Genomic DNA, 26051 nt, shown 5'->3' on the forward strand with positions numbered 1-26051 from the left:
GAGATTAAAGGTCAAAGACACAGCATATCATGACCATCACATGAGGAAAATAATTAGTAGAAACTGCATTGGCTGGTTTCCCCCACCTAGAAGACAAAGACCAGACTGAGATTCCTTATGAGACCTTTTAACCTCTAGTCTTCACAGAACATGTCCTTATGTTCACAGAATGGCACAGAAACTGTCTTTTACAGATGTAGATGCACCAAAATGAACTCAAAAAGACTTATAAACGAATATCTGTCCATTGCTTAATTCTCATATCATGTATGTAACCCACACATTTGACTATCATGTTCGAATCACTTATTGTGTATGTCTTTTTAATAACTATTGAATAGCTTAAGGGTTTATATTCATGTTTAGTATGTGTGTGTTTGAATATTCTTGCTTGAAATGTTTCTTCCAATCAATTCTTTGTCAAATGTATCATATTCTTGTTATAGAAATCATGTCCAAAATTATACTCTGCAAGAGCGGGAAAATTCAGACCATGTGACTGATGAGACGACATGTTGATTTATGTATTGGGAGGAGAAACATACAACACCCGAGCAAAGACAATATCTAATTGGTCAAGTCACCATTTGGGATGTGTCCAAAAACCCAGTTTAAATACTCAGGACACCATCAAATCATTGCTTTTTAGCGTCTAGCTTCTTAACCTTAGCTTCTAGCCACTGCTTCAAGACATCACTTTTAGCCATGCAGCTTTTTAGTCATAGCTTTGAGCTATGCTTTTTAGATGCTTCAAGTCATCGCTTCTAGCCTTTAGTCATGCTTTTAGGTTTTTTCTTGCCTTTTTGCCACCACTTTTTGGCGCTCTTTGAGCGTGCTCTGGCTTACACGCCAGCAGCTCCTCTAACACCATGAGGAGAAAACCCATCTTGTCTTGTTACTTCTATTCTTCTACTTCAATTTCTTTTCTTTTCCGTTGAGAGTTTCGTGTTCTGAGTTAAGTTTTGCTGCAACAACGTGTCTCCGAGGTCACCTCGAGTCTGTGACTGCCTCAAAACTTCAACCAGCCCACAACTCTGCATCTTCAGCCAACACCCAACCACTGACTTCCCATGACGGCACTTCAACGACTACTGAACTTCCAGCCAATCAGCAACCTCGGGAAACCCCCTTTTCAGCAATGACGACAAGGGAACCCCTTTACATAGGCAACGCAAGTACCTCCAGATTCTAGCTAAACTGGTGCATTTGATATACATTTTAACCTCATTGACAAACTCAAGGCGAGGGTTAATTAAGTTATTGATGATTGTTCCGTCTTGTTACTTCTATTCTTCTACTTCAATTTCTTTTCATTTCCGTTGAGAGTTTCGTGTTCTGAGTTAAGTTTTGCTGCAACAACGTGTCTCCGAGGTCACCTCGAGTCTGTGACTGCCTCAAAACTTCAACCAGCCCACAACTCTGCATCTTCAGCCAACACCCAACCACTGACTTCCCATGACGTCACTTCAACGACTACTGAACTTCCAGCCAATCAGCAACCTCGGGAAACCCCCTTTTCAGCAATGACGACAAGGGAACCCCTTTACATAGGCAACGCAAGTACCTCCAGATTCTAGCTAAACTGGTGCATTTGATATACATTTTAACCTCATTGACAAACTCAAGGCGAGGGTTAATTAAGTTATTGATGATTGTTCAGGTCTATGCAATTGCACATATTGCTGTAAACTTGGGATTTCACATTTTAATTATCTTAAACTCATTCTTTCCTCACTTTCATTCTTCTTGCAACTTGTGCGAATGTGTGACTGCGTGTGTTTATGTGTTAGATTAATTTACATTGTCTTAGATGTATCCAGTGTATCCAAGTCTTATTCATATTGAAAAGAGAAGTATCTTGTATTTTGTGCTTACAAGTTAATGTCTTAAACTGCCGATCTTGTTACTGTGCTAATAAATAGTGTTTTTACTATATTTGGATATTAGTATCCATTGCAGAATTTATGTTATATGGCTCATTCAATTAATCGCTGGCCAACTCAGTGATCAGCCGAAATAACGTGATTCTGTCCAAATTCCCTATAAAATCTTAAATGATTCCCTTTGAGCTAAATTGACCTGTTTCCCTTGCATGGCTAATATACAGCTGGCTGCCGTTTTCAGGACAGCCCCAAATGCCTTGATTAGCGCATTCAGGTGTGTTTGATCAGAGAAGGACCTGCACTCCGCAGGAAGGGGGGCCTCCAAGAGTAGGTCTGCAATTCTTCTTGCAACTTGTGCGAATGTGTGACTGCGTGTATTTATGTGTTAGATTAATTTACATTGTCTTAGATGTATCCAATGTATCCAAGTCTTATTCATATTGAAAAGAGAAGTATCTTGTATTTTGTGCTTACAAGTTAATGTCTTAAACTGCCGATCTTGTTACTGTGCTAATAAATAGTGTTTTTACTATATTTGGATATTAGTATCCATTGCAGAATTTATGTTATATGGCTCGTTCAATTAATCGCTGGCCAACTCAGTGATCAGCCGAAATAACGTGATTCTGTCCAAATTCCCTATAAAATCTTAAATGATTCCCTTTGAGCTAAATTGACCTGTTTCCCTTGCATGGCTAATATACAGCTGGCTGCCGTTTTCAGGACAGCCCCAAATGCCTTGATTAGCGCATTCAGGTGTGTTTGATCAGAGAAGGACCTGCACTCCGCAGGAAGGGGGGCCTCCAAGAGTAGGTCTGCATACCCCTGCAAGAAGGAGGCCTCTATCGTGGAGAATTTCAAGGCGTTAGCTTGTGGCGAAGCCCGAAATGGAAAAAGTTGGTTCCCTCCCAGGGAAGCTTGCCTCATGGGGTAGCGTGACCGAGCGGCCTAAGGTGCTCAATTCAGGCTCGAGTCTCTTTGCGGGTGTGGGTTTGAATCCCACTGCTGCCAACAGTGGTTTTAACCGAGGCCGGGAGGACCTGCGTGTACTCAATATAGGTCTGAAAATATTGTGAGAGCATGCTTTCCCGCCAGGGACATGCTAGTCAAACAAGATGCCTTGTCCTCTCCCACAGCCGATCGCCTGTTTGCTAAGGCAGGGTGACTCAGTCCTGCTCCTGGGGCCCAGTCCTTCCTGTGTGGTATACTGGCTTCTTGAGGTTTCGTTGCTGACGATTTGGGTCAATCCTGTGTTAATCTGTTCTTCCAAACGCATCTCAGACTTCTTGTGACAGCAACACAGCCGCAAGCGCTAACATGCTTGGGATCATGTTTGTTTTATGCAAACAGGATTAGACTGCAGCTTTTCAGAAAAGTCAGCATTGGGGTGGCCTTTCCACTGGTCGAAGCGACCCGTGGAACATGGACCCACGGAGTAGTGTGGCCGAGTTGTCTAAGTCGCGTGGGTTAGAATCCCACCACTGCCAGCAGTGTTTTTAGCCAAGGCCGGGAGGCCCTGCGTGTACTCGATAAAGGTCTGAAAATATTGTGAGAGCATGCTTTCCCTGGCAGAAGCCAGGCCTGCCAAGGACATGCGAGTCAAACAAGAGCTGTGTCGCAGTTCAAAGGCTGCGGCTTTCGAAGGACGCTCAGATTCTAGCTTTTGCAGGATTTCCTAATTGCACCACCAGGTGTTCCTGAATGCCGCTCCTGTCACGTAGCAATGGTGAAGAGAGCTGCCATAGATGTTATTTGTTAATGAAAATGAAAAAACAAACAAACTATGGAGCCTGAATTGTTAGTTTTTTAGTTTTATATACCTAATTACATTTTAAATGTAAGTATTGGGTTTCGACTTACTTGAATATTGTAATTATATTATACAAAATACAAAATATAAAGCGGGTAAATGTTGACATATCTTACCAAAATGTGATTTTATGTAATTTATTCTATTATTCGTTATTATTCATAAATGGACCATGGTGAACATATTTAAACACATTTTCAACCCTGTTTAATTTTTTGCAGCTGACTATAAAATGACCACTTACAAACTTGTCTGCCGCTCCTCAATGGCAGCTGTCACAGTTGCTAGGCAACAAGAACAGTCCACCATAGGCTAGACTGGTCCGAGACCTTCGGAAGCAGCCTTTGATATGGGACGCAGCTGTAGTTAGCAACTATTTGTTAATATTCTAGTAATAAACTTTGTTAGTTTCATTTACAAAATAACGAAGTGGTGGAGTGTCACAAAATACATAGCTTAAGTTTTCACATACAAATTAGAAGTACTGAGATTTTTATTTTCTTTACAGGACAGCAACACTACAAAAACAAGGCCTTTTACAATATGATGCACTGTTGTACATTAAACTGCCCAACAGTAAAGTATTTTAAATGTAACAACCTTGAATATATTCAGAAGTAAAATGCTACATACACTGTATTGCAGCCGTAATGTTAATGCAAGACCATCATATATGAAAAGTTTTTATATATGATGTTTGCTAAGTCAAAAATAAAACAATGCACAGAAATTACTTTGCTTCATTTACAAATAATTTAAATTACAAAAGTAATGTACAGAACACCTTCATTTCATTTTTAAGTTTCCCAGCAGCACCATTTTTTCCAGAACTGTCCTAAAAGAAGAGAAACAGGAAAGACTTATAAAAATAATTAATTAAGACAGGACTGCGATCTTAAGGTTAGAAAATATGACACAGCAGGACATGCATACTCCATGCAAATTACAAAAAAAAAAAATCATATTTCTGGATCATCAAGTCTGCTTAAAACATTTGTGGACATATCTTGCATGACAGCATTACAATTAATCAATAAACAGACAGACAAATAAATAAATATACAAGTGAAAGATTTATCTACTTATTATAGACTTGTTTACTTCTTGTCTTATTGTTGCAGGCTTTATGGTGGGGGCTAATTGTACAAGAGGCTCTAGTGGAGATATTACAAATGGTTAATGCCTTAATTCCTCGATTAAGGTTCCAGTCTCTTTGGGGTTGTGGGTTTGAATCCCATCGCTGCCAGGACAGCCTTTTGGAAAACTATTGGGACTGCGATAGCCAAGCAAAAAGCTTTCCTAGGCTGCACTGGACAAAATGTTTTTAACACTGTGTGTTACTGTAAGTATTGTTTATGACCAAGAGAGGGAGCCCCAAGCTTATTGTTACATATGTGGATTTATGGTTGTGAGGATGTTGAAAAAATATTGTCATCAAACTCTAACTTTAGTTTAAAAATGCCCACTTGAAGTGGGTGCTTAAACAGCATTTTAAGGCTGGATGTCAGTGATGCTATGACAAGTGAAGAGAAAATGTAACTCATTTCCATTACAGCATTGCCTCTTAATACATGTTGATATATTTATATAAATCATTGTGTGCCATTAGTCCTTAATCACCTATTAGTAATCACCAAAGTATTTTTAAAACATGCATGGGGCATCTCAGTAACCTTTAGGAACCTGTGCTCCACCCTGCCAATTTATTTGTTTGACTTTCTGAAACCATCATGGGAAAGTGTTACCCTTATGCTGAAAGGGCAACAGGACAAAATAGCATTTACTTCCTTTTTACATTACAGCAGATTGTTTGTACAGTGGAAGTATGGTTGTAGAAGTAAGATATACATGTTCCGCCCAAACATTTCCATCATGACTCATTGTATGTGGAACACTTCATATGAAGATCTTATGTTCTTGAATTTAAGTGTATCGTTTCCAGCGATAAACTAGATATTATGAGAGAGCCCTTTTGGGTAATAATCATTTTTAAAAGGCAGAACAAATTACTACTGCCTTTTAAAAGGATTTATTGTCTTTTTGAAAACCAGGAACAACATTTAAGTGGGATCATATAGTGTTTTACAAAATGTAACCAATACTTATAATATGTTCTGTGTACCAGCAATGTGCATTCTTTATTTCTCATTAGCATATACAAAATGACATGACTATACTTCATACTGCCTTTGCAGAATATTTTGCAAATAAAGCAGGATGCAGAAAACAGATGACACATTGTTTTAAAAATCACTGTGAACAAGCGATTATCTGCTTGTCAATCTTTCATTTAACAGATCCATCATTCAGCAAAGCAAAAACTGATTTCTTCCAGTCTGACATTGCTGGCCTGGCACTGCTATAGTGAAACTATTGTGACATATGGCTCAGTGGCACTGAGGTTAGTTATTTCCATAGTTTGTAAATAACTAAAATAACTAACTAACTAAATAAATGGACAAACAAAAATGGAATGAAAGGTGTAGTATGACCATTGAGTCTGTGCAGTAGTGATCGTGAAGTGTAGCCATGGTGTCAAAGTCATATAATTAATTATTTATAATAATTAACTATTTATTAATATTATGTATTAGTGTATATATATATATATGTATATATATATAAGTAAATAAATGTTATTGGCTACCTTGCTCAGGCCAACCAACCTGTGAAAAACACAGCCCCATATCCTTTTTTTAACAAACTTTACTGCTGGCAAAATGAAGTCAGGCGGGTAGTTCTCCTGGCATCTACCAAACCCAGACTTACTCTTTGGACTTACAAACAAAGTAGGATGATTCGTCACTCTGTGGAACAGGTTTCCAGTGCTCCAGAGTCTAGTGGTGATGTGCTTTACACCACTCCATTCGATGCTTGGCATTGTAGTGCTGATCATCCTTGCAGTGGCAAACCTTGTGTAACCATGAACTTTCAAGTGCCTTGGTGGAAAAGTGACATCTTACAGCAAGAACTGCCAAATCAGGTGCAAATATTTACACATTACAAATAAAAACAGTTAAAAGTGAGAGGACGTTTCTTTTTATATTAAAATCAGTTTTTGTCCTGTGAATACTTTGTTTGTTTAAAAATGAACAGATGCTAACATTAGCTGGCAGCTACCAATTTGTATTATACCCATGACATTAGGGGCAATTATAACAGTTTATTTGAAATCAAAAATAATAATAATATTTTGAAAAAAAAGTATAACTATTAAAAGCCTTTTGAATTGTTCTTGATTTATGAGCTGATCACCAAATGAAAATGAAAAAAAAAAAAAAGATTGAATGTTAAAGATTGAATGTTACTATTCTCATATTGAAAGAAAGTGTGTATATTTTAACATTTATACTGCTGCAGTGTCTTGACCAGTAGACTTTCATCGTAAGTGTAAGAAAGAAATGTATAAAAGTGTGACAAGCTGTTGTACCCCTAAAGGGTAAAATACATTTGTGCATGTTTTTCTGACAATGGAAATATCATATTTGTTTGTTTTTTAAAAAGAAAGAAAGATTTTAATGATTATCTGTGGTAACTGACAGCATAAATGATCCTGGAACATTTCAATGGAAAAGAAAACACTTCCTGAACATCACAGTCACCACTCACATCAGTAAAGTTGGGTCACCATGTCAAGACTGCTATCACTGAATCTGACTGAGATAAGGGCTAGATTGTGTTTCCTTTTTGTGTGAGATGATTGAATTTGAATGATGAGAAAGAGGCTCTACTTTAATCCACTTCCAGATCAGTCTGAAGTGCTTTGATCTACTTTCAGCCTAGAGTCTAAATGTGGTTTGTTGGACGAAAAGATCGGGCTCAGGTCCCTCCCTCAATTATTGTACATTTATGGGTATTTCTTTGCTAATTTTTTCCACTGCCTTTCTCCTAGCAAGAATTTTAGGGCCAATACCATAGGAATATAATAGCACACCTCTTCTCAACAAGCCGCATGATTCAGTCTCATTCATGTCCATAGCACAAACGAGTTACGTGCCAAAGTTTAAAGCTCAGGGCTAGAGTTTTTTAAATTTTTTATTACTAACCTTAGCTATGTTTAATAATAGACTAACAGTGATGCTTGCACCACTAATGAAGAAAACTTAACCATGTGAGGTGAAATTCAGTCTGACTGACAATATCTTGTAGAACTGTTTGTCTGTTAGTTTGTCTACCCGTAGTCATTTGCATTATGGCATTCTTCTCTTTTTGTCCATAGCAATGGAATATCGTCTGCCTAATGCTCAACATGATTTTGTTACACTATCTGATGTTCTCCCTACCTTTGTAAAAAAGTAGTGTGCTTAAATGTATTTAATGTGCACTTGTAGTTTACTGTTAATCCTCTGTACTTGGTAATATGCATACAAAGTATGCAAAAGTATATATTTGAAATATATTGCAGTTTCATTACAAATGTATAATTACATACCATAAATCAGTACATTCGGCAGTGCACATTTAGTAAATACATGTAAAGATGCACTGAATAAGTATACTTAAGGGGAAAAAAGCACACTTTAATGTTTCGATTTAAATTATTTAAACTACAATACATTTTCATTTAATTAACATGCAGTTATACTGTATGTCTGAAAGTATTGCAGTAAGTTTCACTTCAATATATTCTTATAAAGTATATTGTTTATGTAAAAAGTACTCTTTTGAAAAGTATTCTGATGTATATCCTAAACCTGTCATATTTTGGGCACAGAATATGTTTCCAGGTGTGTAAATTCTGTCCTGAAGTTTTGGGCTTATCACAGAGCATGCAAGGTCATGCAGTGAGCGCAACTCAATCTTCTATAGATTAAGCAGCTCCAGTATGACTGACTCACATTTCAAGGGTGAAATACTGGTGTGGCTGAGAACGTAGAAGATTAATTCTGTAACAAACCCCCCTTATTTAGATTTTTAATATAATACGGTGCAGCTTCGACATACATCTTGTTTCTCTTTGTTACGATATCACAGGATAATATGAAAGTATAACAGACAATTATTTTAGACAATCATTTAGAGTGCCACACACACACACACACAAACATCTTGTTACATTAAGTCCATAAGTGCTCCAGCAGGCCACAGATCAATCCGAATTAACAGCAGCCCACCCACACGCAGGTCATCATTTTAAGTAGCTGTCTGATTTAGTTTGAGTGTGTGAGACAGAGAAAGAGAAAGAACACAGGCGGGTGAAATAAATGAAGATTACTTTCATCAGTCCAAAGGCTGTATTTTTTCTGTTGTTTAAACAAAATTACAGAAACTGCAGTAGAAAAAAATAGCCTTTGGGTTTAAAGGCAATGCTCAATTAATTTAAACAATACTGCAATATGCCTGTCAAGCCAGTATGTGGCAGCTACATCTGCAGAAGTAAATAATATGAAACAAGTCATATTTCAGCATGGGGGAGGCTGAAAAGTGATCTTTTCGCAGATTAACCTTTAAATGTGACTGGACAGACACCACAGGCTTAACATTATATCAATGAGAAAAATCAACTCAAGCTGTTATAAATAGTACATGCATTTGCACTCTATTAATCTTTATTCTAGCTACTTAAACTTCAAAATCCACAATGTGTTATTTTATTAGATGACAAAAAGGATTTAGAATACACTTGCTAACCGTCACGAATATGGTATTATTCATTATAATAATAATACAATAGATCTTAAACCCAAGCTAATGGTTTATTATCACTTGCAACTATTTATTCTGTTATTTTTCAACAATTTATTCGGTTCTGTTATTATGAGTGTCAGTGCATCCAACAGTACCTTATTTTGATTCATGAATTCTAATTGAATAATCTTAGTCCTTCTAGGATTTGTCCAAATTATGACATGATTACATTAGCAGTTTCCTCCAGGAGTAGATTAAAATATGAACACATAAGGAAAATATCTGAATCAAGTGTCATGAACGCTGAAGGGATGGTCTGTAGTTCATGGAAGTTAACATACCAAGTCATTTGGAATCACCAGACTAAATTCTTTGTAGCCTCTGATGCTGTGCTGATGTGTGCTGTTGGTTGCGTGGAAACTGATCAGTGCTCTCTCTCTCTCTCTCTCTCTCTCTCTCTCCCTCTCCCTCTCCCTCTTTCTGTTTCTGTCCAAACGCTTCCACGGCTCGCTCTGCATGCGGATCTCCAGCACTAAACCAACAGTGGTGAACAGAAGGAATATTTGTGCAAATGTCACTGAACTCCCTTCTCTACAGCAAACCCACGGAGGCGAATGCCGAGAAGAGCAGAGGAGCAGAGGAGATCTCTTCTCTCGAGAAGACAGAGAGGAGAAATGTGAGTCAGTCTTGTCTGTGATTGAGAAGTGCACTGAACGCACTGTACATTCCAACACGTTTAAATAAGGAAATACATTAACATCTCTACTGTAAGCTTTCAGAGTAAGATTGTTCAGTCTACAGGTATTTGACGAAGATTTGTAATTACAGTGTAAACTCTTGCTTTTATTTGTAATGTTACTTTCTTTCAGGAGTCATGCCTCTAGTGTATGAAGAAAAACTATGCATAACTAATTAAAAGACACTTGTAAAACTTGCAAAACACAGTCTGTTTTACTTATCACTAAATATGAAATATTATCACTTTAAAGAAATATTTGTTTACGTATTAAAATGTTATATACATTTAGGTTCGATTTAAATATGTTTTTTTCTTATTTAACACACTACAAAATGTGGAAATGTTCAGTTTGAAAATGAATGAATGTGTTCAGGTTGGTTTATATGCTTTTTGAATGAAAAAAATGCATTATGAGGTCATTTAGATGCTGCAACATATAGCAATTTAAAAAAATTCTTACAGCGGAGTTGTTAATTAGTGTGGACAATAACTACTGTATTTAATTATACATATCTACACTCTTAAAAATAAAGGTGCTTCAAAAGGTTCTTCAAGCGATGCCATAGAAGAACCATTTTTGGTTCCACAAAGAACCATTCAGTCAAAGGTTCTTTAAAGAACCATCTCTTGGTTATCTTTTTGTAATCTGAAGAACCTTCTTTCGCCACAAAGAACCATTTGTGAAACAGAAAGGTTCTTCAGATATTAAAGGCTCTTTATGGAACCATTTAGACAAAAAGGTTCTTCTATGGCATCGTGAAGCACCTTTATTTTTAAGAGTGTATACGTGTCAAACAGTTCAGTGATATATGTGGAGACAACAAGGTCATTAATTCTGCTCTTTATTAATACATCACTTTATTTGTCTGTTCACGTTTAAGGTAATATGAAAGAGTATGTGCATGATGTTGTGTGATTTATGATTATTGGTCATTGATAGGTTTCTGTAGATTATTGATTTTTTTTTTTTAAACTCAGATAATTGAACAGTACAGGTTGACAGCAGGGTCTCCGTGTAAACTATCACACACTGCCAGCAGTCAGGAGCACTCAGACATTGTTTGAAATGAATTATTAAACAAGACTAGAGATGAGGAAGCACAACAGTTTGTAGACTAAGAACTGTTTCTCAAGATTAAAGCTTGTGATGGTTTAAAAAGACACAGACTAAACCAAATGACGAGCTGCCTCAAACATATGTTGTGTACATCAAACAGCTATTATAACCTAGTTGTTTTATTAACCACCATTCTCTGTTCTCTCAACACCCACACATATTTCACATTTACACTACTGTGTACTGGACACAGTAAAACTGAAAATGTGCACTTACCCTAAAGAGCTATTTCAACTTGATGTGACCCTGGAAATTACTTTACATTTTAACGTAACACATTTGAATATTACCACTTTTGTGAAATGTTACAATTGAAAAAAAAAGGTTTTACAGTTTCCTACTAAATAGTAAATTTAAAGTAGGCTACTCAGAGAATCAACAGCATTTTAAATAGTGAAACATGGTTCTTCTGAACAATCCATTAGCCCAGTATAGCCAAAGATGTCAATAAAACATATCCGTTAACTTTCATCTAACTGCAGCTCTTAATGTTAGAGCTTTCCAGAGTCAGTCATCTACCAGGCTGTCTCATCCTATAATGCTTACATTTAGCATGAGCAACAAGAATAACAGTTTATAAAATGATAAAGTGGCAATATCAGGCCAATTATCATCTCAGTCAAGTTCTATCAAATGACACGTCATTCAATACAGTCCGATTCAGTTTTGACAAAGCTTCTTTCCTCCTTTCCCATCCCCACTCTAAAGTGTGTTTCATTCTCTTCACCGTAATTTGTATTCTTGTTTGAGAGTCTGGACACAAATCTTATGGCACTTCACTGAAAAGTCATAGCAGTAAAAGTCAGGAGTTGCTGAAGACAAAAATATGTATGTGTCTATGGCTGATTACAAATCACATGCATTTCCATACTGATTTGAGTTGTGATTTGTGGTGATTAGTGCTGGTTTAGTGGTTTGATGGTCAACAGGAATAATGGTACATTAACTAGTTAAGAAGTGTGGTGTGTAAACTAGCACACAAGCATCCCATGCTGCCAGCAAGAATCCAAAACACAAGTCTTGATGACTCTTCAATCAAGTTGAAGTATAAATTGTCATATCATAAATCATATCATGTATGTTTCTGTAATTTGTGACTCTCATCCAATATGTTAATTAATAACAGCATTTAAATCACTAACTCATTGTTTTATTTTCCTTTTCCAGTTTAATTGGGTTCATTGGCCTTTCATTGCAGGGGCAGGGTCACATTGGTATTCTCCCCCAAAATGTTCTGTCCTGAACCTTTTAACCTCATTTTTTATCCTTCTCTTCTTTCTTCTATTCTGTAATGTAAGACTTGCTCCTCAGATTCTCTTGTTTCCTCTCTTGTTCTCTCTGTTGAATCATGTAAACAACCTGTGTGGTTTCTCCTCACCCCCTACATGCTTCCCTCTCATGTCTTGTTTCAACCTTTATTTTGTCCATCTCTGTCCATTGAGCTGCCATTGAGCTATCATTGATTTTTCCTTTCCCTCTCAGCTGTATTTCTCTGCAGATCTTTGTTTTAGGTTTTTGTTGTCCTCATCTTTCACTGTCTGTCTGTCTCTCCTTATGTGTCCGGCCCACACTATCACTTGCGAAAATGTCATGACAGAACCCTGTTGTGTATTCATGAGCGGTACAGCTTTTCCAGGGGGTTTGTGACTCTTATCTAACCTATCTTCCACCACTTTGCTCATTCTTAGGTCACCCTTCCACACTTTAATAGAGAAACTCTATGGTACAGCAAAATCGCTTTTCTTTTAAACCTGGGTAAATAACTGTCTTGGTTTGGGGTTTTTTTTGGCAGGGAAAGACTTTGGTCACTGAAGCATGAAAGCTGAGCTAATGTCTTCCTTTCTCCCTCTCTCTCTTTCTCTCTCCCTTCTTCAGCCTTCAGTTAGGGATCTATTTGCCTGGCATTTCAGCTCTTTTTGTAGTCTAGAACGTCTTATTCCCCCCCTCCCTTCAACAAACAGTCCCTCCTTTAGGAGACTCCCACTCGTTATGTGATACTAAGAGGTACTTAGAGATCGATTTCATTTTTAATCTGCGTAAGTGGACAGTGGCGGGTCCGCTGCCATTTGTCAACTACAAACCCAGTGACTTTTGGTATTTGAAAATTCAAAATGATAAGTAATAAGAGGTGATGCGATACATAAATAGAGAACCAGTGATTTCTATATTGGTTGAAACTGCAGGCTTGTGCAGAGTTGAAATCAGTTTGTAGTTTTTCTTACAATGGTTAAGGCTGGAAATTATTGGAGCCAACCAAGGCAGCTGCCTTCTAGAGCATGTTACCCAGAAGATTTGTAAGAGGATAGCCGCTTCTTATATGCTGCTGATATATTAATGAGCCAAGGTGGGAAGCTATTTTTAGAAGGTTGGACAAAATAAATAAAAAATGGCAAATTACAAAACAAGTTGTTGTTCATACTTGTTCTTCAGACAGAACGAGCTGCGTCTTAAGTGAAACTATTATTATGGATTACTGACCACAACATTGGTGGGATTAAATATCCAAAATGGCAACCACAGTTCGAATAGCAGTCAGTGTTCCTTACCTGCCCTCTCTTGTACTGTACATCCTTTGGGCTGCTGTCTTTTCCATCTGCAATATTTAGAATGACAGTTGTTTGTGGTAAGGCTAATTAAGTTAAATATAAGCATTCAAATGAAGATTTATTTGGGCAGTTTATCAAACACCAGTATAAAAGAGCATATGTTGCACTTTGCAAGTCAAATGTCAATCTGAAAAAAACAACAACCATTGAATCTGTCCCAAACAAATATGACATTTTTTTAAGCATCTTTCCAGCTGTCACCTAGCACATTTGGGTTTGCTGATATTGGGTTTGCTGATATGTCTTTGGAGGGTGGGTCTTTTGATAGAAGTTGAGTGATTGAAGGGATGGAGTTGATTTAAGCAATATTTTTTACATTTCTACTTGATTTTATTATGTTTTTAATAAGAAATTGCATGAATATTTCTCCAGTGAACCCCAGGAGAACTTCAGATTTAAAAAAAGAGAGAAAAGAATAGTACCTATTGCGAAACCATGGCAGTCCACTCTCATAGCCCAATGCTTTTATGACAACATGCACTGTATCATGTACATTAGACTCTTATAAGTTGTCTTGTCACAATTCCGGAGGAAGGCACCGAATTGCATTCTTTACCTGGGCCTCTCTGTCAAGGTAATTTGAATATAATAAATAACATAGTTCATATGTAAGACAACAGTTCATAAGAGGTATTTAAAGGTCCCTTCTTATGTTTTATGTGAGCACGTGAAAGTTCAGCAATACATTCTGCCTATTTAAAAATTTTTCAAAAAGTAATTTTTTTGTCAGTCCTGGATTTCATTAATACCTGTGGCTGAGTTGTGAATTAGGCCATCATAGCAGGGATTTCAATCAACCAACACTCTTGAGGAAGTGCCACTTTTACATTATCAACATGGATATTCTTTGAAGGGTTTTTTTTTTTTTTGTGAAAGCTTTGCTTAGTGTGTCTGGCAAAAAGGGTATGAAGCCAGCAGAAAAATAATAATAGCTAAAGCCCCACTGCTTTAAGCATCAAGCGTATAATTTTCCATTAGTAAATTAAAATTGAAAGGTTAAGGCAGCAGTCAGCTTTTTAATTTTAATGTCTGTGCTGTATGTGTTTGTGTTACTTGCATATGTATGGTTCTTTGTACGTTTGTCTGTGTATACTACACATAGACAATGGAAGATACACTCTAAAAAATGCTGGGTTAAAAACAACCCAACTTGGGTTGTTTGGCAACCCAAATAATGTTTGGGTTGCCAGAGGTTTGTCTGTCGCAGAAAATCTGAGCCGGTGATGGGCTGCTGTTTGCCAGGGGAGCTGCGAACCTCAGACCACTGCCTCGCGTTTCATTCGTAGCTGAAAGATGCCATGACTGACTCCATAACCTGCCCATAAACAAACAGTACTGAGATTAGCGAACATATTTAAACATCAAATTAAATTAAATTCAGTATAAAATCAATTTATGTTCTGCAAGGCAAAAGGTGTTACCATCATGCGAAATGACCGCTCCTGACACAGCTGACTGACATCTCGGCCTTGTATGTTGCGTTGCATGAAATAATATAATTTACAGCACAGTAAAGACTTTATAAATTAAATAAAATGTATACAAACCTTTTTTCGCTGAAGAAGTTAACCAATATGGCGGCGGTGCTGAGAACCGCTCTCTCCTGTAGAGGCCACAAAAAGCCAGCGATCTGACTGTAACTCAGCAGCTGGGTTGTTTCATTGGAGACAGGCTCAAACCAGTGGTTGGGTAAAAAATAACCCAGCATTAAAAATTATGCAGCAGCTTAATTAGATAAAAATTACCCAGCACCTGGGTAAAAATATTAAAAACAACCCAATAAAATGACCCAACAACTGAACCCAGCATTTGGGTTAAAAAAAATAACCCAGCATTTTTTAGAGTGTAGGCTATAAAGGATGTAATTCATTGCAAGTTAATTAGGGACAATCAAAGAATGGCTATGTACAAATTTTTAAATCACAAGAGATTGGTGAGGCATTGCTGCAAGAGATGGCAAGAAAATGAAAATTAGGTTTATTAAGAGATACGTGGAGTTAAACAACGGCATGGCTTCATTAATTGGTATTCGTAATGTTAAGACAATGGTATTATATAGTATTAAAAAGAACTAGGAAATATAACTAAAAACAAGTCAAATCTTGAAACGAGTCATCAGCAATTTCAATTAGACTTTCGTAACTTATCTACGTAGGTCCATTATAAATTTGCATAATGCCAGTCTGTGGTTTTCATTGGCTGCCTGCAAACAATGTACTTTGACCTCCCCTGACACACACACTTTACTTGGTTCGTGTTGTCAATATTTCAAGAAGACACTATTTTCTGTGGTGCGAAAGCAAATTTTCCTTGTTTACACTTCCAAAGGATAAGGATGCGAAGAGTAAGTGGTAAAAAGTTCATTTTTATAATGATAGCACAGCAGTATAACTCCAACCTATTGTTGTGTACCCGCCATTTTACTGACATCTGCTTCTGTTTCATCTGCTTATCAGATGTGGGCCTACTATTACCTAAAATTGTATCAATTAATGCAGATTGTCATAGAAATATGCACTTCAGTTTGTTCATGGACATACACTTGGTAATGCTGATGTAGAGGAATTACACAGGAATGAAACCCCCAGAGCTGACATTCAGATAATGGTAATGGGCATTTTGTTTCCGAAACATGCTGTAAGTGTAAAACCAATCACAACAGACTGCACCATCTGACCAATCAGAGAAGCGTAGCCTCGCAGACAGGTGGGGTTTAGAGTGACTGAAGATACAAACAAATAGTTTTATACGATTTCTATAATATGACCATAGCTGCATATAAACCTTTTGTAGGAGACCTCCAAAACAAAATTAGAAACCTTTAAAATAGCATAATAGGGTCTCTTTAACTCATTCTTAATTCTCATACTTCAAAATTATCACACACAGGGAGCACAGCAGCATTAAAAAGAAACATATTTACATATTCTGAAATCTGAAACATTAAACAAATATATATATTTCATTAACTGGTTGTATTCTTCAATCTTCTAGGCTTGCAAGCTGTTGGGCATTTTGATGTTGGGTACAGCCCCCTGGATGCTCTCAGAACAGGTTGTACTCTAAAGGGATTATGCCCGCTGTCCCACAATGCTGCTACCCTCAGGTTGGCTGCTTCGGCACTCTGTGGTCATGTGGTTGCTGTTTCACAGCTTAGTGCTGATGACACTGTGTTTCCACCATGCTGCGACTTCCTGCTCCAAAAGCTGCTACTGTTCAGACAGCGAGGGCTCATTTGGTGGTAAGACTATGCGCTGCAGCAACCTGCATCTTACTGAGATCCCTCAGGACATTCCCAATGACACACGACGCCTCTACTTGGACTACAACCTCCTGACCAGCATCCCTGCCAATGCCTTTCATGATCTTCCACTGCTAGCTGAACTGGATCTTTCCCATAACGAACTAGCTTTGCTTGAACCTGGAGCCTTTAGAGGCTTGGCTGTCTCTCTACAATTTCTGGATCTCTCGTCCAACCAGCTCACGACACTAGACCCAGATGCATTTGAAGGTGTTACAGCAAGATCCAACCTCACTGGAAACCCCTGGCACTGTGACTGCAGGCTGCAGACAGCCCTTCCACGCCTAGACCTAGAGCCTGTGTCTTTGACTGGCATTATCTGTCAGACATCTGAACCCTCAGACTCTGGAGCCCAAGGCGTGCCTTTCCTGCTGGCCAAAGACCTGGACCTGTGTGTGGTGCTCAAAAAGACCACGGATGTGGCCATGTTGGTGACCATGTTTGGGTGGTTCACCATGGTCATCTCCTACCTGGTCTACTATGTGAGACACAATCAGGAAGATGCCAGGCGCCACCTGGAGTATCTCAAGTCTCTGCCCAGCAGGCAGGGCAAGTCTGAGGAGTCTTCCACCATCAGCACTGTGGTATAGTGCCAGGCCGAGTGCTCATGACATGTGGAGGAAGCTTCTCAGGCTGCCAAAAGGTAATTTGGTGCACTGGACCATGGGCTACCTGTCTCTAAAGTATAAAATTGATTAAACCTGTTGAAAAACAAAGAATAATGGCTTTGTATCCCTTGAATCACAGACCACTTACTTCAAGGTACCACTCAGGATTGATCAGTACCCTCCCAAAGAACCAGGAAGAACTTCTGAAATAGGATGCTTTGTGGTCAGTGGATTGCAATGTTCACAACAGGGAAATGTGAAACATATCATGCTAAAACCATCCACAGACACACGCAAGGACAGAGATGACTGGAGACAGAAGGAGGGAAATCACAGGGGCCATCTAATCTAATTCAGATGAATAATTGATTCAGAAATGGCCGAGCTTGAAGCTCATCTTGACTAAGAGGTTTGTCTGCTCTGCATGCTTTTAAAGGAGGCGTTGTCTGTTTTTTTTTTCATCCAGTGGTTCTTTTTTCAGTCAGATCCCCATTTGGCAGGAAACACACAGAGCGTAAAGCACTCATCCTACTGGGCATTTACAAAAAGTACTGTTGTTGTCCCTGCAGGCAACATCAAAATTTTACAGCGCTACACATTCTTGCTTGCATCAATGATTTTTCAGGTGTCTCAGTAAGCATATACAAACTGCGCAAAAGTAAAAAGCACTGTAGTTTGCTTTGATATTCAGTGGTTAGATTTTTAAGGGAGCACAGAAAATGGTTAATTATTTTCTTTATGAATCCTGCAGTGTTACTGATGCTGTGATTTAAAAGAAATAAACAGGTTAGCTTGTTATTTTTTCCATCAGTCACTTTAAGATATATCACTGTTGTCGTTTCTAGGGAAACCCCTGAGACACTTTAAAAAAAATGAATTAAAATGTTTCAAAACTTTTATGTTTAAAGATAATGAGATGATATTGACCACCACATAGTGTGTTTGCGCTGTTAGAGCGGATCCTTGGTGTGTCACATCCAATACTGTGTGATTGTTCAGTTTCTTATGTTGAGTGCCAGCAGGGATAATTCAGAATGTCTGCCAAGATAAATCTTAAGTTGAAATCCACCTGAACGTTTCGGCCTGTGTGATTTAATATCTACAAAGTTTTACAAGTCAAATCTGTAAATTAAGAAAATAGCATTTTGTTAATTTTTTACAAAAGGCAGTGAAGAATGTCATGGAGTTCATTAGAAAAGTGCACTCTGTTCCAAAACCTAATGAGCTGCCTAGCAAGACATTTGAACATATCATAGGCGCTCCTGACAGGAAAGCTGTTCCAATGATAGGCAGGCATAATTTTGCTTGCATCTGGCTATGTAGACAGTAGATAACAAGGCAGCTCACTAGGTAATAACTTTAGTCCAGAAGGGGTTGTAAATTGGTTCATAAGAACTAAGTTTTTATATTAAGAAGGAAAGAAAGAGAAAAAAACACTTTACAATAAGGTTCTAAATGTTAACATTAGTTAATGCATTATATAGCATATCATGAACAAACAGTGAACAATCTTTTTTTTTTACAGCATTTATTTATTTTTATGCTAGTGTTGATTTATAAATATACAATGTTACGTTTAATTTAAAAAGTAAAACATGAACAGTTAAAATCTATTAGTCTATGTGGAAATTAAAATGCTCTAAAAGCACTGTTTTGTTCAGTGTTTTTTCATGCTTTTAACTTTTCTGTAAGCTAACCTTAATGAGTACAACCTTATTGTAAAATGTTAGTGAAGTAAATTATTTGCTGATCATGCATATGTTGGATCTTCTGTTTCAGTGTTAGCAACAGAAAATGTATGCATTATGTGGTTTGTTTGAAAGTGTTATTTGCATTAGAGTGCCAACATGGCATTGTTTTTTAGGTCTCTGTGATCACAGGGTGTAATCGACCCAATGATCCTATAACATTATTCAAGAATTATATAAATGTAATGCCGAAAATGAAAGGTAAGCTTATACTTATAGGTAAACCTTATTTTCATCTGTAATACTCACTTGTTTTTTGCTTTACACATGGATTGTGCACTTTAGCCTGTTCATTGCCTGGTTTACCAAATAAATAAATTAAAGGGGTCATATGATGTTGCTAAAAAAAACATTATTTTGTGTATTTGGTGTAATAAAATGTGTTTATGCGGTTTAAGGCTAAAAAAACACATTATTTTCCACATACTGTACATTATTGTTTCTCCTCTATGCCCCAACTTTCTGAAACACGTCGATTTTTACAAAGCTCATCAGTCTGAAAAGCAAGGTGTGCTGTGATTGGCCAGCTATCCAGTGCGTTATGATTGGCCGAATACCTCAAGCGTGTGACAGAAATGTTATGCCCCTTCCATATTGTGATGATGCCCTGTCAGGCCGGAGCGATGATTCAAAAACATGAAAACCCATTATAAACGAGGCATTCGTTGCATCCAGTGGGGACATAATTATGGATTATAATGACTTATACGGTCTTTTTATGCATTGCGTTGCATTGCATCGCGCCGCGTAAACATAAAACCATGTCTGCATTTGTGATCGGAGAAATTACAAACAACAAGCCCTACTCTACACTGCTCAAAAAACTCGCTTTAAATATAAAAAATATAAAATATAAAAACTCTTTAAAGATAAAAAAACCTACTTACAATCTGTGAGTCAGAACAGCCGGCATTGTAGTCTACTCTCCCAGGATCAGGAAACGGTCCTCCATAAAATGTACTGCACACATCTGAATATTTGGGTTGAAGTGTTCTGGAACAGTGTTGTAAATACAACTTAACCACTGATTTCTAGTCGTGTCCATTTTTGGAAAGTCAAACAAAGTTTCACTTTCACAACGATACACAGCGTCACACACGGTGGCCTAGAGTGAGCATAAGCTGGGGGCTAGAGTGAGGAATGGCCGGAGGGCTAGAGTGAGCAGAGGCAGTGGGCTTGAGAACGGTGCGGCCGGCGGATTCGACGAAGGGGCGTCTAAAGAAATAACAACAATCCCAATAAATTAGACAATGACAATTTGTTCATACATCTCATATATTATTTTACATTTTTACAACTATAAATAATTTAAATTCTGCATTGTCTAAATTGAATCCTAATGGCTCGGTAGATTGCCAAGTTCTTTGCAAGGTGTCAAAACACCCCTGGCCATCTTCACAAACATGCGTTCAACTTCACACACAAACATAATGGCCTGTATCTGTGCAAGTAGCTGTAAGAAAGTCACCCTGGTACAAAATGACCCACTAAAATATACCTAACAACTGATTATTTATGATGGATATATACTGCACCATAACTAACATTTGTAATATTGCATTATATTTGCAATATAACAAGCATTTAGAAAATTTTAAGGAACAATTTTAAAGTTCAGTTAAAAAACTATATTAAGTTTAAACATTGTATGCTAAAATACTCACTGCTTCAATAGTAGTAATAAACACTTGTATTACAAACTAATACTAACATTTTATATTTAAATTTAAATTTACTGCTAAAATAATTTTAACAGAAGAATTAATGTAAGTGATTTATAAAACTTTAAGCTTTACATTTTTCCCATTCCATAAACCACTAACACATTTGCTATCGTTTTCATATGATACATACCACATGAACAGGTGAACAGCGTGAGGTTGTAATAATTTTGTAATAATTTTGAAAAAGAGCACACCTGTAAGTGTCTATGATTCCTAGAAACCCTGTTGTTGTTGTTGTTGTTTTTGTAGTTTATCAATCTGATGTATCATTCATGGACAAATGGCAAATGGAATAAGTTACATCACACACCAATTATTCATTAAATTAATTATTTTCATTCTGTAATCTGTTGACAGCAGCCCCAGAATATGGAATGTGAAATATAACATTGTTATATCTAAACCAAAGCAATGCGATTAATATATTGTCACTGTCAAATCCTGCAACAATATAAGCAATTTACAAGGCAGTTTAATTCTTCGTGCTTCATGAAAAATATTAAATCCCATTGCAATCTTTAAACATTCTGAAATCACAAAGATATTGTGTGGTGGATCTCTACTGGTCTGTGCATTTTCTGTTCAATCAGAGGTGCTGAGTTTAGATTCATGTGCAGAGATTTTAATGAGCAACATTGACAGCTAACAAATCTAAGTAAAGAATCGCAAGAGAATTTCCAAAGGGTCAAAATATGCAGTCAGGCATGATGAAGAGTAAACAAATGCAAATCACACAGTCTAAAAGCGCAGGTACAAGATAACCAGACAGGAGTCAGATGAACCATGACAGACAGGACTATGATTACAGAAAACTGCAGCAGCAATTATATGCAAGACTTGACCAAAAATGTGCAGCGAGTGAATGTGACTATAACTACACAACAACGAAAAATGATGAGCAGGTGTAAGCAATCAAGATTGCAATTCCGGAATCTGGTGGTTACAGTGCATTCGGTGAGTAAAACAATCAGCAGGCATTTCAAACACTTCATAAAGTGTGAACATACGAAAACAGAATTTCATAACCTCATGAATTTGAAGGTTGCTTTGGCAAATATCTAGTCTCATTTATTGAATTATGTGATGATGGTACATGTTGATCTACAGTATGATTATCAGATCAGTGTTGTCAGATCAGGAAAAAGCAGTGGTGGTTGGTGAACTCAAAAAATAATTAGGCCTAAATTTGTCATTTATGATTATTTCAATAAAATCATGCAATACATGCAAACAGTTAATAATAAAGTATGGCATAATTTTATTGAGCGCAGAAATCTTACCTGTTTGTTACCTGTTTCATGTATGACTGACAAATATGCATCATATTACACTTATTAGTTTGTTTATGTTAAAACTGTGTAATCCAAATGGATAAAAAAAACTAAAATTTAGGCCTAAATATTTTTAAGTGTGTCAGTGAGGTCAAATCTGGCACATGCCTTGAGGCAGCAAGTTTGAATATGTGCAACTGAATGAGATTAAAATGCTGCTGTGCAAAGCTGTTGTGTGGTTTCAGAAGACATTGCTACATGAATTATTATAACTATGAGGATTTTTTCCCCAAGCTCAACAGCCCCATTGTCTGGAAAAGACATTCATAAACACATCTGATCTTGTCCTCCTAACAACAAAGAAAGCCATACAGAAAAAAAATATTCTCCTCCTGAAGCCATCAATTTCCATAAAGTATCAGTACTACTAAAATATAGATGGTAAGACTTTCACTTGCTCACATCTCACTTTCACTCACACATGCGACAAAAATGGACAGAATCAGACAATGTGCTAACACAATAGTAATATATTTACACACAAGCCATCATAGACATTGTATAGTATGTAGTTGTAGCCATGAAACATTTGTCCCTGACATTTCAATAGAAGAGTGAATTAAGAGGTCCAGCAGGTGAGATTTTGTGTGTGTGTGTTTGGAGGGGGGTTGGTTTAACAGGTAATGTTACAGTCCTCTACCAAACACACACCTGTTGCCTCAGTTTCAGTTACATTTCAGACTAGCTCACCTTGCACTTGTGTGGAGGCAGTGTGTGTGCGTGTGTGTGTGTGTGTGTGTTTGTGTGTTTGTGTGTGTGTACTGGTATATATGGTTTATGAGGACACAAATGTGTAATGACATGGGTACTAAAATGTAAACATGGTTTATGAGGACACTTCCAGTGTCCCCGTAAAACATAAGGCTTAAAAAACATACAAAACGGTGTTTAATGAAATTAAAAAATTGCAAGTAGTTTTCTGTAAGGGGAAAGTTTAGGTGTTGGTGTATGGTGATAGAAAATACAGTCTGTACAGTATAAAAACCATTATGCCTATGGAGAGTCCCCGTAAACCACAAATACAAGTGTGTGTGTGTGTGCGTGCGTGTGTGTATGCTTCTGCTTAATAATGACTCTGGATTAAAACCTCATGCAGAACAAATTTCTATGTAAATAATTTGTAAATACTTCTTATGTATGATTGAAATTGTTCTGCTTGTGATTCATGGGGTATGATGCAGTGGCTGTATCATGCATACCATCAGATGATATAACCATTCTTAATATTTCTTCATATATATATGACATTTACATGATACTTTAGGTTACTTCATATTATTTTCATATCTCTCTCACTTTCTCAATCTGTTTAGCTTCTTTCTGTCTTTGCCAACATCGCCCTCTACAGGTAAGTACTAAATGTTAACATAAACACCCATTACTATAGAGGTTAATATAATTTGTGTAGGCTACAGTGAATTAAAAAAGAAAAGAAACTTTGTGTATACTCTCTAGATTTTATATCAGTGTAGTGCAAGTTTTCAGCAGTTTTTAGTGTAAACTGTGGGTGAAATGGGTGACTTGTTAGACTTGTCAGCAGCAGCATCTGTAACCTAACATCACAATTTTTTGTATTTTAAGAAGGATTGTGTCCAAACAACAAACAACAAAAACTGGCCACAGAGAACTTCACAAAACCAAAATCCACGAACAAGCTGCGATTACTAGTCTCATGGTCATAAAACCTTGACAGTTGGTGCACCAAGATGAACATCAACATCTGCCCTGGCCAATCACCTGACTGAATTCAAGTTTTAAAGAGAGTGAGAAGTGGATTCCGTGCTTCAGTATCACCAAAGCACATGACAGATATTCTGATAGACAACATTCCACTGGACACTATTCAAAAGTCATATAAATATATTCTAAGAAGGTTGTAACCTGCATTAAAGGCATATGGTGGTAAAACACTTTAATAAATAAACATTCCCTATATTACCTAGTTGTGGTATTGAATATTGTGGAAGCACACATTTCCAAACATGTCTGCTGAACAATGGGTTCTATATTCTTGTGTGATTAAGAACAGGAACATGATGGACAAGAGCTTACATTGTGGGTTCAGGACACTGACCAAGGTGGTTTATACCTGAAGAGAGCTACCCTTTAGCGTGCCTAGACTTCTTAATGACCGTTGATTACAATGCAAGTTGTTTACATTTAACATTGTTTTCCCCGTTCATAATTTTTCCATGTGTTTTCCAAGTGTTTTTTTTTCATGTAGACAGATTCAATGTTTATTTGTAGCAAGCTAATAATTCTGCTTTTATATTTTCACCAAATCTATGTCATTTTAAGAATTTGGCACTTTATTATTTTATGTAGTTCTTGTGGTTCTTTATTTAACTTAAGGTGCTGCAAAAAAACGTTTTTTTCTTTGGGAGTTGTCACGGTTCACACAAGGAGCACAGGAACAAAGGAGCGAGGAGATGAGGAGTAATGCAAATTCCAACAGTTTTTAATCAAGGCAAAGCTGGGAACTTTGGGAGTTGTCACGGTTCACACAAGGAGCACAGGAACAAAGGAGCGAGGAGACGAGGAGTAATGCAAATTCCAACAGTTTTTAATCAAGGCAAAGCTGGGAACACAGAGCACACGGGAAACATGGAGTCACGTTCGAACAAAATGGCATAACAGCGGACGGGAAACGAGGGGCAGAACACACTTTAAATACACGGTAACTAATTAAACCAAGCTGGAACCAACAGAACTAAATACGGACAGGAACAGGAAAAACCAAATATGGGCATAATAATAATAATACTGGAGCACGCGGGGGAGGAAAACACAACACGAGACATGGAACAGTCTGACATTACTCCCCCTCCTGGAAGGTGTGTCCTCGCGCCACACAACATCCAACAGGGAGAAGGGGTTGGTGCTCTGGAGGTCCCTCAGGACAGACACGGGACGGTGAGCGTCCAGAGCAATACCCATTCGGGGCGCCATGGTGGAGCAGGCAGCTTGGGGAGCCATGGCGGTGCAGACAGTCTGCGAGGCCATGGCGGATCAGGCAGTTCAGGAGGCCATGGCGGATCAGACAGTCCAGGAGGCCATGGCGGATCAGGCAGTTCAGGAGGCCATGGCGGATCAGACAGTCCAGGAGGCCATGGCAGAGCAGCCTCCGAGGCCATAGCCCCAGCCTCTACGGCTGAAGCCCTACTACCGCCCCCTCCCAAAAAAATACTTGGAGAGGTTTACAGGCATCTTGGCAGGAACGGGGTCCTGAAGGTGTTCTGGAGGAGCGGGCACTGGTGGGTACTCTCGAGGCGGGGGAACAGGAGTGCGCTCTGAACTGGATTCAGGGACTGGAGCCCTCCTTGGGCTAAACTCGGGGATAGGAGCCCTCCGTGGGCTAAACTCGGGAACAGGAGCCCTCCGTGGGCTAGACTCGGGAACAGGAGCCCTCCGTGGGCTAGACTCGGGAACATGAGCCGACACTGGAGCAAGCTCTTGGGCGGCCAGAGTGCTTGAGGGAGCCGCGGCCAGCGGACTTGACAACTGCACGGCCGGCGAGCTTGACAGCAGGGTGGTCCTCATACCGCGGGGAGAAGAA

The 26051-nt window shown here is 37.9% G+C and overlaps 1 protein-coding gene across 1 annotated transcript; it reads left to right on the forward strand.

Annotated features, from left to right (window-relative positions):
* The first annotated feature begins 9916 nt into the window (after window positions 1–9916).
* Window positions 9917–17935, forward strand: lrrc3ca (leucine rich repeat containing 3Ca). Its single transcript, XM_016289295.1, has 2 exons — window positions 9917–9997; window positions 16778–17935. The coding sequence occupies exon 2, from the start codon at window positions 16874–16876 to the stop codon at window positions 17672–17674; it is 801 nt and encodes a 266-aa protein (XP_016144781.1). The 5' UTR covers window positions 9917–9997; window positions 16778–16873; the 3' UTR covers window positions 17675–17935.
* The last annotated feature ends 8116 nt before the right edge of the window (window positions 17936–26051 follow it).

The sequence above is a fragment of the Sinocyclocheilus grahami genome, unplaced genomic scaffold (assembly GCF_001515645.1).
Source record: "Sinocyclocheilus grahami isolate Dianchi unplaced genomic scaffold, SAMN03320097.WGS_v1.1 scaffold243.1, whole genome shotgun sequence".
NCBI lineage: Eukaryota > Metazoa > Chordata > Actinopteri > Cypriniformes > Cyprinidae > Sinocyclocheilus > Sinocyclocheilus grahami.